Source organism: Stegostoma tigrinum, chromosome 3 (genome assembly GCF_030684315.1).
Source record: "Stegostoma tigrinum isolate sSteTig4 chromosome 3, sSteTig4.hap1, whole genome shotgun sequence".
Lineage (NCBI taxonomy): Eukaryota > Metazoa > Chordata > Chondrichthyes > Orectolobiformes > Stegostomatidae > Stegostoma > Stegostoma tigrinum.
The window spans coordinates 87,630,757-87,643,888 of record NC_081356.1 but is presented as its reverse complement, the minus strand read 5'-3'; the positions used below and the strand labels follow the sequence as shown (position 1 = coordinate 87,643,888).

At 38.8% G+C, this 13,132-nt stretch overlaps 1 protein-coding gene across 10 annotated transcripts in view; it reads left to right on the top strand.

Annotated features, from left to right (window-relative positions):
• The window catches only part of cast (calpastatin), a 192,731-nt gene that overhangs the window by 102,999 nt on the left and 76,600 nt on the right, over positions 1-13,132 (top strand). For all 10 annotated transcript variants that reach the window (XM_048527120.2, XM_048527119.2, XM_048527114.2 and 7 more), the window contains 4 exons: positions 4,675-4,782; positions 6,725-6,799; positions 10,860-10,961; positions 12,998-13,093. In XM_048527120.2, the coding sequence (XP_048383077.2) occupies positions 4,675-4,782; positions 6,725-6,799; positions 10,860-10,961; positions 12,998-13,093 (381 nt within the window). The remainder of the gene's footprint in view (positions 1-4,674; positions 4,783-6,724; positions 6,800-10,859; positions 10,962-12,997; positions 13,094-13,132) is intronic.

The window sequence follows — 13,132 nt, the reverse complement described above, 5'->3', positions numbered from 1 at the left end:
TCCAAGACATGGCTAATTGCTTAAGGCGGTATTATAGCTTTTCTTTGCTCCTTAACAGTTTAATCCAGACAAAGTTATTGCTGTGTGTAATAGTTTAAGTTTTGTTAATTTGTTTTGTCCATGAACGGTTATTAAAGTTCTGGTCTATTAAATCGCAATAGGATAACAATGGACAAGAATGTAGACAGCCAGATAAGAGGCGATGTATTTTTGTAGAAGGATAGAGAGAGGCAATATAGACTTAATGTCACAACTTGTACAGGGGCAGAAGGACCTAGGAGTGCATCTTTGAAGATAATAGAATGTATTGAGAGAATGTATGATAAAACATTGGAGTCTTGGGTTTCAGAAATAGAAGCATGAAGTGCAAAAGCATAAGGTTTTGCTGAACCTTTACAAAAGCTCTGATTAGTCTTCAATTAACATTTGCTTCCAGTTCAGGTGACCACACATGAGGAAGGATGTGAGGAACCTTAAGAGAAGATGCAGGAAAGATTTATCAAAATAGCTCCAAGATGAAGGACTTTTAGATAAAGATTAGATTGGATCAGAGGAGATTGAGCAGACAATTGATAGGGGCGTACAGGATGAGAGTTGGGTTTGTGTAAGGTAGGCAAGATAATGTTGCTCCAATGACCTTTTAGTACCAGGACTGGGACGCACAGATTTAAAGAGATGTGGGGGAGCATGTGGAATATTTTTACATAGCAGGTGGTAATGATCTAGCACTCACTGTCCTTAAGGGTGGCAGAAACAGAAACAGGTCAATGATTTTAAAAAGACACTGTATATGCATTTGAAGGAAGTAAGCCTGCAGGGCTGTGGTATCTGAGTGGAAGGTTAGGATTGATTGCTTTCTGGGCTGTCAGTATGGAATTGATGGACTGATTGGCTTCCTTCTGTGCCATAAATGATTCAATGACCCTGATATTGGTGGGGCTTGATGTGCAGAATTTCTGCCGTTTTTAACTAAAATGATGCTCAAGTTTCATTTTGTTAAAGAGTTATTATATCCTTTTGAGTACGCTCCATGAAATATGATAGCTAAGAATTGATGTTTTCAGAAAAGTTGATGTTTGAAGTCTGATGGACATTGTTGGTGAGCTCTTAAGGATTAACATTTAAAATATGTTGACTCCTTCGCTGTCAAAAAAAGGAGCTGTAATTTTAAGCTCGCCCTAAATGAAATCTAAGTGTACTCTTCAATTATAAACTAATTTACAGTAGAAAAATTCTACTTCCGCAAGATCAATCAGAAAATGGTCTTCCATACATTGAGCCTAAAAACAGGTGACTCATTTTTTGGGAGAGCCTATTGTTTTCATTAGTCACAGACACTACCAGAATTATAGAAAATGACAATATACACCCTTACAAACTCCTGGATATGTGTTGTATAAAGGATCCTAATAACAACGCTTTTTCTTTCTCAACTGTGACAGAGATTGCTGACTTAACATGTTCATTTCTGTTTTCATGAAATCATTTTTGAAAAGGTCAAAGGAGATATTTTTACACCGAATTCTGTGTTAACTTGAAATGCCCAGCTATTGGAAAATATTTAGAAGTGTTATTGACATCAATAGCAAACATTGATCATAAAATTGGTTTACATCGCTCCAGTATTTTCGGTTTTACATGCGCTGTTTCAGGCCCATAATGGTGTGTACACCTTGCACTCACATTTTTGGCACAGTTTTGATAGGCAGTTACATAGCATATATGGCATTTAAACATTTGGCGTAATCACTCCTGCCACTTCCCATCTTTTCTCATTTAAATTTGTTGTCATGAAATTCTCTCCCTGCTCCATCAAATGTTTATTTAGCTTATCCTTAAGTGTATTTGTTATTCATCATCTCATCACTGAGTTCCACTTGCACCATTCTTTCCAGAAAGAAATTTCTGCAGAATTCCCTATTAGGTTCCTGTCATACCCGATGGCCCCTATTTAGTTTCCTCACCACAAGTCATAACATGGTTGCCTTTTCTTATCTATCAAGAGCTTTCATAATTTTAAAGACCTTTATTTAATATCCTTTTTTTCAAAGAGAAAGTGATGTGTCTGGAAGAACTAAATAGGAAATTAACCTGAACAAGTTGTCAATTTCCTTGTTTAAACAGCAATGGATTCCCAACTGGAGAACCTAGATAATATTCATAGAACAGAGAACACTACAGTGCAGCACAGGCCCTTTGGCCCTCGATGTTGCACCAACCTGTGAAACCAATCTGCAGCCCATCTAACCTACACTATTCCATTATCTTCCATATGATTATCCAACGACCATTTAAATGCCCTTAAAGTTGGTGAGTCTACTACTGTTGCAGGCAGGGCATTCCACGCCCTTACTACTCTCTGAGTTAAGAACCTACCTCTGACATCTGTCCTGTATCTATCACCCCTCAATTTAAAGCTGTGTCCCCTCATGCTAGCCATCACAATCCGAGGAGAAAGGCTCTCACTTTCCCCCCAACCTAATCCTCTGATCATCTTGTATGTCTCTATTAAGTCACCTCTTAACCTTTTTCTCTCTAATGAAAACAGTCTCAAGTCCCTCAGCCTTTCCTCATAAGACCTTCCCTCCATACCAGGCAACATCCTGGTAAATCTCTTCTGCACCCTTTCCAATGCTTCCACATCCTTCCTATTAATGCGGTGAGCAGAACTGTACACAATACTCCAAGTACAGCCGCACCAGAGTTTTGTACAGCTGCAACATGACCTCACGGTTCCGAAACTCAATCCCTCTACCAATAAAACCTAACACACCGTACGCCTTCTTAACAACCCTATCAACCTGGGTGGCTACTTTCAGGGATCTATGCACATGGACACTGAGATCTCTCTGCTCATCCATACTACCAAGAATCTTACCATTAGCCCAGTACTCTGTATTCCTGCTATTCCTTCCAAAGTGAGTCACTTCACACTTTTCCACATTAACCTCCATTTGCCACCTCTCAGCCCAGCTCTGCAGCTTATCTATGTCTCTGTGTAACCTGCAACATCCTTTCACACTATCCACAACTTCACCAACTTTAGTGCCATCAGCAAATTTACAAACCAATCCTTCTTACCCCTCATCCAGGTGATTTATAAAAATGACAAACAGCAGTAGCCCCAAAACAGATCCCTGCAGTACACCACTAGTAACTGAACTCCAGGATGAACATTTCCCATCAACCACCACCCTCTGTCTTCTTACAGCTGGCCAATTTCTGATCCAAACCAAGAAAACTAAATCAACTTCAATCCCATGACTCCATATTTTATGCAATAGCCTCCCGTGGGGAACCTTATCAAACGCTTTACTGAAATCCATATACACCACACCAACCGCTTTACCCTCATCCACCTGTTTGGTCACCTTCTCAAAGAACTCAATAAGGTTTGTGAGGCATGCCCTACACTTCACAAAACCATGTTGACTATCCCTAATCAAATTATTCCTTTCTAGATGATTATAAATCCTATCTCTTATAATCCTTTCCAACACTTTACCCACACCTAAGTAAGGCTATAAGGTCTATAATTACCAGGGTTGTCTTTAATCCCCTTCTTGAACAAGGGGACAACATTTGCTATCCTCCAGTCTTCTGGCACTGTTAATCTAGATTGAAAGGAATCATGTTCAGAGATGTTCTAAGTTATGGTTAGTTTACTGCCGCTGAAAATGCATTGACCTGGAGGTGTGAGCTATGAGGCCTCTGCAAGCAGCCAGCATACATCAGAAACTGCAGCTGGATGGAATCTCCTTTTTCTTGACCATTGACTAGTATTTCAAATAGGACCACTTTGGCTTGTATGCTTAGAGATCTGGCTACTTGTGTGTAGAGTGACATAGCATCTGTGGTGTTGAATCAGACTTTTGACTCCCATTGATGCTTCTCATCTTCCTCATCATGGCTGAGGTGTGGGCAGTTCTCAAGATAATTTCATTCTTTCTTTTTTGGCTTTAAATGTCTACTTCTGTTGATGTGTAGCAGGTGAATTAGTCAACAGCGTTACAGACTGATTCCAAAGGGAATGAAAGTAAACCGTCCCACCAGTTTCTCAGGTTAGGAATTCAACATGATGCGTTCCATCTCATTTTCATCTGTTGGAAGCCCTGGAGAGAGCAAAAATGGCTCTAAACATGCCTTCAAGAATTTTTTTCAGGGAGTTTTGAAGATAATAATGAACATTAAAAGTAAAGAAGGCAGCTTAGGAGAATTGCCTAAATGTTTGGGTGTGGGGAAAAAGCAATAAGGAATGAAATTTAATTCACCCACCACACAAAGGAAGAAATATGAATTTCATCAATAGCTGAGGGTGAAATTGAGATGATCTGAGAGCCGTAGTATTTTCAGCAGCTGATTCTAAACTCAATTCAAGAAATCAGACGGAGCATACTATAGGAGAGAGATAATGGGAACTGCAGATGCTGGAGATTCCAAGATAATAAAATGTGAGGCTGGATGAACACAGCAGGCCAAGCAGCATCTCAGGAGCACAAAAGCTGACGTTTCGGGCCTAGACCCTTCATCGGAGCATACTATAGGTTGTCCATCTACATTCGCCTATTTTTGTTGACTACTTTCTAAGACAAATTTCAGTTGGTTTGATGGAAAGAACATTTTTCTCTTGTCATATTTGTTACATGCTTCTGCTTTTTTAATGCTGTTTTTCAGGACAAGTCCGCATCTAGCCGTTCAACAAAACCAACTGGAGCCACTGGAGGGAAACAGCAACAACCACAAAGCACAATGGGCCTGGGATGGAGCAAGTCTGCTCCAGTGGTAAGTTATATCAAAACTGACATTTTAACTGGGATCTAAAGAAGTCAAAAAAATGATTACGTGAGCCATGTTTTGCAAACACTCAATAACCTTGAAAAACTAGTTCTTGAGGAGAAATTGTTCAGCATTACACATTGTCAGTGATTTTTCATGTTCACTCTATTCATACTTGTAATTTGAGAAGCCTATCATGATCAAAATACTGCACGACAATGCAGTAAAACCTGGACAATATCTAGGTTTCAGCCAGCAATTAACATTCGTGCCACACAAATGCCAGGCAATGACCATCTCCAACAAGAGAAAATCTAACCAAATTAACATTCAAAGGAGTTACCATCCCTGAATCCCCTACTAGCAACGTCCTGGGAGTTTTAATGGTTGGAAATTAAACCGAACTAGCCAAATAAATACAGTGGCAAAATAGCAGGTCAGAGGCAAGGAAGCCTGCAACTGGTAACTGACCACCTGACTCCCCAGAGCTGCCCACCATCTGTAAATCACAAGTGAAGATTGTGATGGAATTTTCTCCACTTGCCTTGATCAGTGCAGCTCCAACAACACTCAGAAAGCTTGTCTGGAACAAAGCAGCCCTCTAAATTGGTGGCACATGCACAAACATCCACTTCCACTGCCTCTGACACTCAGCAGCAATATGTACCATCTACAAGATGCACTACACAAATTCACCAAAGCTCCTTAGATCACATCTTCCAAACCCTCAACCGCTTCTATCGAGAAGGACAACAACAGCAGATGTTTGGCAACATGACCACCTGCAAACTTGTCTCCAAGCCAATCACCTTCCTGACTTGGAAATATATCACCATTCCCTCAATATTACCAGATCAGAGTCCTGGAACTACTGCTGTAATGTCATTGTGGTTCTCCCTGCAGTACCTAGACTGCAGTGGATCAAAAAGGCAGCCCACCACCATCTTCTCAAGTGCAGCAAGTGAGGAGCAAGAAAGGCTGACCCAACCAGCAATGTCCACATTCCACGAATGGGAAGAAAGGATTGGAAGTGCTGGCTTAATGCTGCATTTTTGTGTTTGTTTTCCTCTAGGCACCCAGAGATTCTCCCAGAAATAGCTTGGGCATGTTCATGTCTGGCAATCAGAGCCAAGACCCAATACTCTCTCTCGGCATACTGCCACTGTCATTGCCAGTTCATGTTCCTATCATAATCAAGGCTGATAGAAGATGAGAGGTAATCATTGCTAGGCAGTACTTAAAAGGACCTTCTGCTGCTCTGGGCTGTAAAAAGCACGGGGGGACAATTTACTTGCATTTCACTCCATTTTTTTTGACTTGAATGTTTTCATGGTTCATAAAACACCTATGGAACATTTTGAACTCGAACCTTTTGAAATTTATTTCTTTATGACAGCCTTCTACAAATTGCTTTGTGGTCAGAGGAGCAACTGTAATACTTGATTTATTATTGTCACATGTACCTAAGTATAGTGAAAAGTTATGTTTTGCATGCAGTACAGGCAGATCATAACATACAAACAGAGTAAGGAATACAAATAGGAATAACCAGAATCATTAAAAGGAGGCTTGTAAGAGTTTTTGTCTTCCTACACCCCCGTTAACATAGCAGTAGGCCTCTCAGGTGCTAACTGTCAATGGTGGTGACTGCAGATGATCCTTAAGTACAACATTGAGCAGCTGTAGCCGGAGAAAGCATTTCATCATATGCTATTTTTCTCAATGATGTGCTTTCTGTGTCATGCCACTTCTTGCTGTCTTGCCAAGCTGGAATTACCCTGCAACTGACAGAAGAGTAGGGGAGCAGACAAGTGGTAACTCTTTCAAAGAATCAACTTGTACAAAGGGGTAAATGTGTGAAGCTGTGAGCTGCAGGACTCAGTGCTCTCAGTACACAGTCGGAAGGGTGAGATCTAAGTATTGAAAATTGTTTCTTCATTATCTAAAGGATACAAAGGAAAAGTCTCCCACAAAATCCATGCCAGAAGCTTCAGTTCACAAGACTACAGAGCCAAAGCTTCAGGTAGGAATGGACTTTATGACCTATATATTTAATGTAGAGATTAAAAAAATCTTACATTTCTCTTCAAAATTAGCTTTACGATGAAGTAAATTAAATTTATCGCATTTCAAAAGTTTGACTGCAACTCTATTTCTTAAAGTTGCCCATATTTGACTGTTTGACTAGTTGCAGCATGTTTTAAGTTATAGACTGGAAATAATAGTGAATTCTTACTCAGCTATTCATTTGAATCTTGCGACTAATATCACATGTTCTGGACTGTTTAGAATTACATATACAAGCTAGCCATTGATGTAAAAATATTACTGGAAGTCTGATTGGAAACTAAATGACAAATCAGGAATAGTGACAATTCATTGTTAGACCATTTGAGCTGTCAGCAGAACTTTCTTTGCAACTGAAGGGAAAATGCTGTTGACTGATACCTCTACTAAACCTGTGCTCAGGGGAGTACAACACTTGTGGTATCTGTAAACTGATTCAACCATTTTTCACTAGTCAAACAGTCTTTGAACTAAATTAGTCAGTAGTCTTGTGATTCCCAGCCTGATCGCTTGAGGATTATTTTGACAAATTTTGTTTGTTAAGGTAATAAAAAATAGCATGGAAAAGTAATCTATTTAATTAGATAAAACTTCTCTATAATCATTGTCTATTTTACTTAAGAATGCTTAATTAATATGAAAATTAACAAAGATCTTGCAGAAGTAATTAATGATGTTTAAAATAACCACATTAACAATAACTGTCACAGTTATTTTTTGCCAAGTTTTATAAAATGGCATACAATACGTACAATAGTGTTACAGAGTGTAGATGAAAAGTTAAACTAGTCTTTAATTTAGCTGTCTGTACATATTCACTGGTAACCTACATCAAAGTAGTATAAAGATCTGTTTATTGCATGAAATGTGGTATAAGATATAAATGGGAAAGTATCAAATATATTGGTGATTTTTAACGTATATGTACCTCAACTTGACTGCTTCACAAAATATAATTAGCCAAGGTTGAGAGTTTTAGTATTGTTCAAAATTATTAAAAGTTTTGATAGAGTCTGTTTCTACTGGCTGGAGAGTTGGTAGTCAGAGGACACAGGTTTAAGATAATTGACAGAAGAGTCTAAAATGGACATTTCAAGACTCTCATGATTGTATTGCTCCAGAATGCATGGCCTGAAATGCAGATTTTCAGTAGTAACTCTCAAACAAAAGAGAGTCTAATCATTGCCCTTTGGCATTCATTGACGTCACCGAGATTGAATTCTGCTCAGTATCGACATCTTGGCAGATACCATTGACCAGAAACTGAACTAGACAGTCCATGTAAATGATGTGGCTACAAGAGCAGATCAGAAGTTAGTAATCTTGCAGTGAGTAACTCACCTCCTGACTCAAAGACTGTCCACCATCTACAAGACACTAGTCAGGACTGTGATGAAATACTTGCCTGGATGAGTGTAGCTCCAACAACACTCAAAAAATCTTGACGCCACCTCATCCAAACCAGTCTGTGTGACTGGCACCACATCCGCAAATGTTCACTCCTTTCTCACTGATGCTCAGTGGCAGTGGTTGGTTACTAGCTATTGGATGCACTGCAGGAATTGACCAGAAATCCTTAGACAGCACCTTCCAAACCCCAAAACACTACCGTCTGGGATCAGTACAAGTTGCAAGTTTCCTTCCGAGCCACTTGGCATCCTTCTTTGGAATCACATTGGCATTCCTTCATTGACAGTGGGTTAAAATCTTGGAACACTTTCCCTGACAGCACTGTGCGCCCAGCCACAGCAAATGGACTGGAGCAGTTTGAGAAGAAACACATAATCACCTTCCTAGGAGCAAATAGGAATGGGTGATAAATGCTGGCCCAGCCAGTGATGCCCTTCCCCTATGATTTAATTTTATTTAAAAAGCTGGAGGTTCGGACAAATTGTGTAGTTCTTTCAAATAGCCTTTGCAAGAGTGATAGATTGAATGGCCTTCTTCCTTTGCATCAACATCATTTAAATCTGTTTTTACTTGTGAATAAATACCTGCATATCGCATCTTCAGCAAACACAATTATGGACTGGTGACTGTCTAAATTTAATCTAATCCCTCATTGAACACTAAGCTGTCATGTCGCTCAGTTACAGAAAATGTCAACAATATGCCTTTCAAAGAAGATTTACTATCAAGGTATTTAGAAGATGAAGGCAAACTATGAGTAAGGTAACCAAGATGATTGATAAGGAAGTGCTCACCTTAAAAGCAACCTTTATTAAGTCTTTGGAAAGTTGCAGTATTGACTAGAAGAAAACAAAAATTGCGTGTCTAGAAGAATCTTTGGAGGTTAAAGTAATTTCATAGTTCTCCTACCAGATGAACCAATACAACTAATAATCAAAACATCAGTCTGAAAAAGATATTTCACAATAAAATGTTCTCAAAAAGTGTTGCTTTGAGATGAAATGTGAGATCAGAAGTTCAACATAATGTGCTTCTAAGTTCTTGGACGAACAGAAAGGAACAAGATGTGGATCTTGAAGCTGCCACATTGAATGAGAACAGGCTACCTCAAAGATAGCATAAAATTTAAAGCCATTGGTTAGGATTTGCAAACTAGTTAATGTAATTGATATTGTTGTAGTTCCAATTGTAAGTATTATTCAGTAAAGCAGGAATAATTACTCTGCACATTTATATGCAATGAATGTTGGAAGACTGGAAAACATGTTTAATTTCAGCTGCTAGTTTTTGGCTGTTCATTTTACAATTTGGCCTCTTCAAAATTCAGATCCTCAACAGTGGTGAGCAGGAAGCTAAATTTATTGTTGGATTGGTTTCTGCTCTTTACATCCACATATTTTCTAACCTCTTGCTACAATCATTTGTTGATCTTAGAGCATTTATGTTTGTTTTGAAGTTAAAGTTTCATATTATTTTTGCTGGCAGTGAGTTGTTTCCAACTAACAGTGATTCCTTACTTTTATTTCATCTTAACTGCTGTGAAAAACACAAGAGGCTGAATGTCAAGAACCCTGTGCTGCTGGAATGGAGGGATGGGGTATGACTCCAGGCTAAAACCTTTAGAGCACTAATTTAGAAAAGTATTGCAAGTGCTGAAAATCTGAAAAACAGAGAATTCCGGAAATACTCAACAGGCCAGGCAGCATCTTTAGAGAGATTGTATTTTCAGCTGTGGGTCAGACATATTTAAAGTTGTCTCCATGAAGTCAAAATCTTGCCATCTCCAACTCCCTGGGATGCTGACCTGTTACTGAAGTCAAAAGCCTTCTGCTCTCCATTAGCTAGCTTCGCAATTAGTGGTACTAGATCTCCCTCTCCTTTATTTTGTGTTTGTTCTCCTAAGTGCTGCATGCCAGACCTATGTGTGGAAAGCATGTATTCACCCAAAGATTACATTCAGTGAGGGTGATAATAAGGCAGATGAGTCAGGAGTGATATGGGCATGTGCTTGAGGATATGTGGTAATAATTAGGTGACCTGGTTGTGGTTAAAACACAAAACATAAAGATTGAACAAGCTGTTAGTGTGGTTGAAGATTGGGTGTACTATGAAGTCCAGTTAAGTGATATGATAAATGCTGCTGAAACTTAAGGATTGTGTGAAGAGTGATTCAATGGCGTATGCTTGTAATTGTCAGTGGTTGCGAACTGTTTAATTTAAATAACTATGAAAAGCGATTGCAAATAATGATAGTTGTTGATTTGGGAAAGTAAGAAGCTTCCGAGCAGAAGAAATTATTGAAGTGCAACTTGCTGCAACATAATCACATCAACATAGACCGTTTCTAATTTCATTGGAGAAGGGGTAGGCTGCTCAAGGCTGTTCTAACATTCTATTAGATGTTAGGTGTATATTCTAATTCCCTGCTTTGGTTCCCTATCAACTAAGATCTGAACCGGGTAAATGTTCAACTTAAATGTCTGTTCTACATGATATTTTTATGCAATATGTAGTGTTTGTTTTTACATATGTGCCCAAGTGTTCTCTAGGTACATTTTAACTAAGAACAGCATTAAAATGAAATGTGTTCATTTTGTATTTGAAAGGATAAAAAACCCATGTTGAGTGCTGTGGACCAGCTTGTGGACACACTTCCATCACAAGGACCAGATCCATCTATTCCTAAATATACTGGGCCGGAGGTTAAGGTACGTTGAAAATCTTATTGTGATGTATCAAATCTAAGAATAAGAATTCTCTTCATTGTATCATATAAACACAAAAGTATGATAGATGTCACGCAATTTATATAGCATTCAGCATGCATCCTGTAATGCTCCTGGCCACTGAGGTAGTTTTGAAGTATGGTTACTGATACCTACATAAATATGGCAATTATTTCATGATACAGAATTTATCTAATAGATTGGGATCTTTTACATCCACAGATGTAGGCAGTTGATGTGTTAGTTTAACATCTAAGAGATTTGTTTTGGATGGTAAAGTGACTGATATTAATACCTAGAGAGATTAAAAGATAGAAAGCAAAGTAAGATACTAGCCTTATTAAGCTTTAAGCATAGCGCTAGAGACTTTGCACTCTGATGAATCACCAAAGAGCACAGTGGTGTTTACTTACTTTTTATTTTTTACATGTATGAATAGGAGAAAAAGGTTTTTTATGATAAGCAGAATGTGTTTAGTGATGTTTCCAGGAATCTATGGACCTCGTTTGTTTTCCAGTTATGTAAATTATTTGGACATAGTCATAAATAAATGTGAAAATGTTGCTACCTACGCTAAAATAAAGGACAAATTATGAGGAATAATGCACAAGATTTGTGAACTAGGTGAATACATGGGAGCTACAGTTCAATGAAGAGAAACTGAAGTAGTAAACTTTGAGAAAATAATTAGTAGTTGAACTATATGCTAAAGAGTAAATATTCCAAGAATCAGTAAGCAGGAAAATGTGAGATCCCAGATGAAGGAGAAAGGGACTAAGATGGGAGTTGAAGTTCAGAGTACAACCCAGGTCCACTAAAACAAATAAAAACAAAAACTGCTGAAGAGACTCAGCAGGTTTGACAGTGTTTGTGGAGAGTAAAACAGAAATTCAAGTCCAGTGACCCTTTTTCAGAATATTAACTTTGTTTTCTCTTCACCATTGCTGCCAGGCCTAATGAGCTTCTCCAACTGTTTCTGGTTTTGTTTGTTTCAGGTCTCCAGTATCTAAGCTCTTTGTTTAACTAGACCAGATTCCTATCCTATTTAGTCTTCCCCCAATCCATGTGATGTTTTACAGAGATAAGGGAGACATTGGATGGCTGTTTAATGCCTTGCACTGCCTTTGCTGATACTTTCCCCATGGTGGGCCAGGGACGAGCCATGCGACAAGTCTGGCAACTTTAGATGTTCACATTTGAGTCGCCAGTCTCTCACCCCACTCACTAGGAGAACTAACTCCAGAACTGTTGCACCCCCAGAATCACAGGAGCGGTCACAGAAGGTGCTGGGACTGCACAGTTTCTCCCTGTACAATTGTTTTGTGGCTCTCCAAGTAGGGACTCGAGAGACTTGTGTGAAATTGCTTTAGGGCAGCCATTGGGATCGTGGATGTGCTCTGCTCCTTAACTTCTTAATGGGAGTGATGGGGGACTGAGACACTGCCTAAAATCCAGCCCGATGTCTGCGTATCCTAAGTGAGGAGCACAGGACAGTACCCCTTCTTTACTATGTATTACACAATTCTATGATTAAAACTGTGTGAAGAAGACTGGCAAAAATTTGTACAGGCATCACTGAAGCCACTTTTTCATTGCAAGTGAATAATTTTTGATGTTGCATTGAGGCATGTACAAATTTCTCCTGATCTAGTGTGTTCAGTTGAACCTGGAAACTATGATAATAAAAGCAAAGTACTCCAGAAGCTGATTTTAAAAAAAAGTGTTGGAAAAACTCAGGAGATATGGTAGTATCAGTGGAGACTCAGAGTTAAAATTTTGAGCCCAAAATGACCATTCATTGGGTGTGACTGATTCTGAAGAAGGGTAACTTTGGACTTGAAATATTAGCTCTGTTTCTCCCTCCACAGAAAACTGCCATACATTTTCAATTTCTCCAGCATTTTCAGGAGTCTATTATTACAGATTAATCCCATCAATCATCAAAGTGCCACAAATAAATATTGAACCTTAATATTTGTGATTTAGATAAATTTTTTGCATTTTTGTTTTATTGTCAGGAATCCAGTGATTCCAAGAAGAAGGCTGAGCGTGTTGGAGAAACAGAAGAATCAATACCTCCTGAGTACAGATTTACAGAGCCATCTGATCCCAAGGTTCAGTCAGTCAATAATAATTCAAATCCACTTTTACTG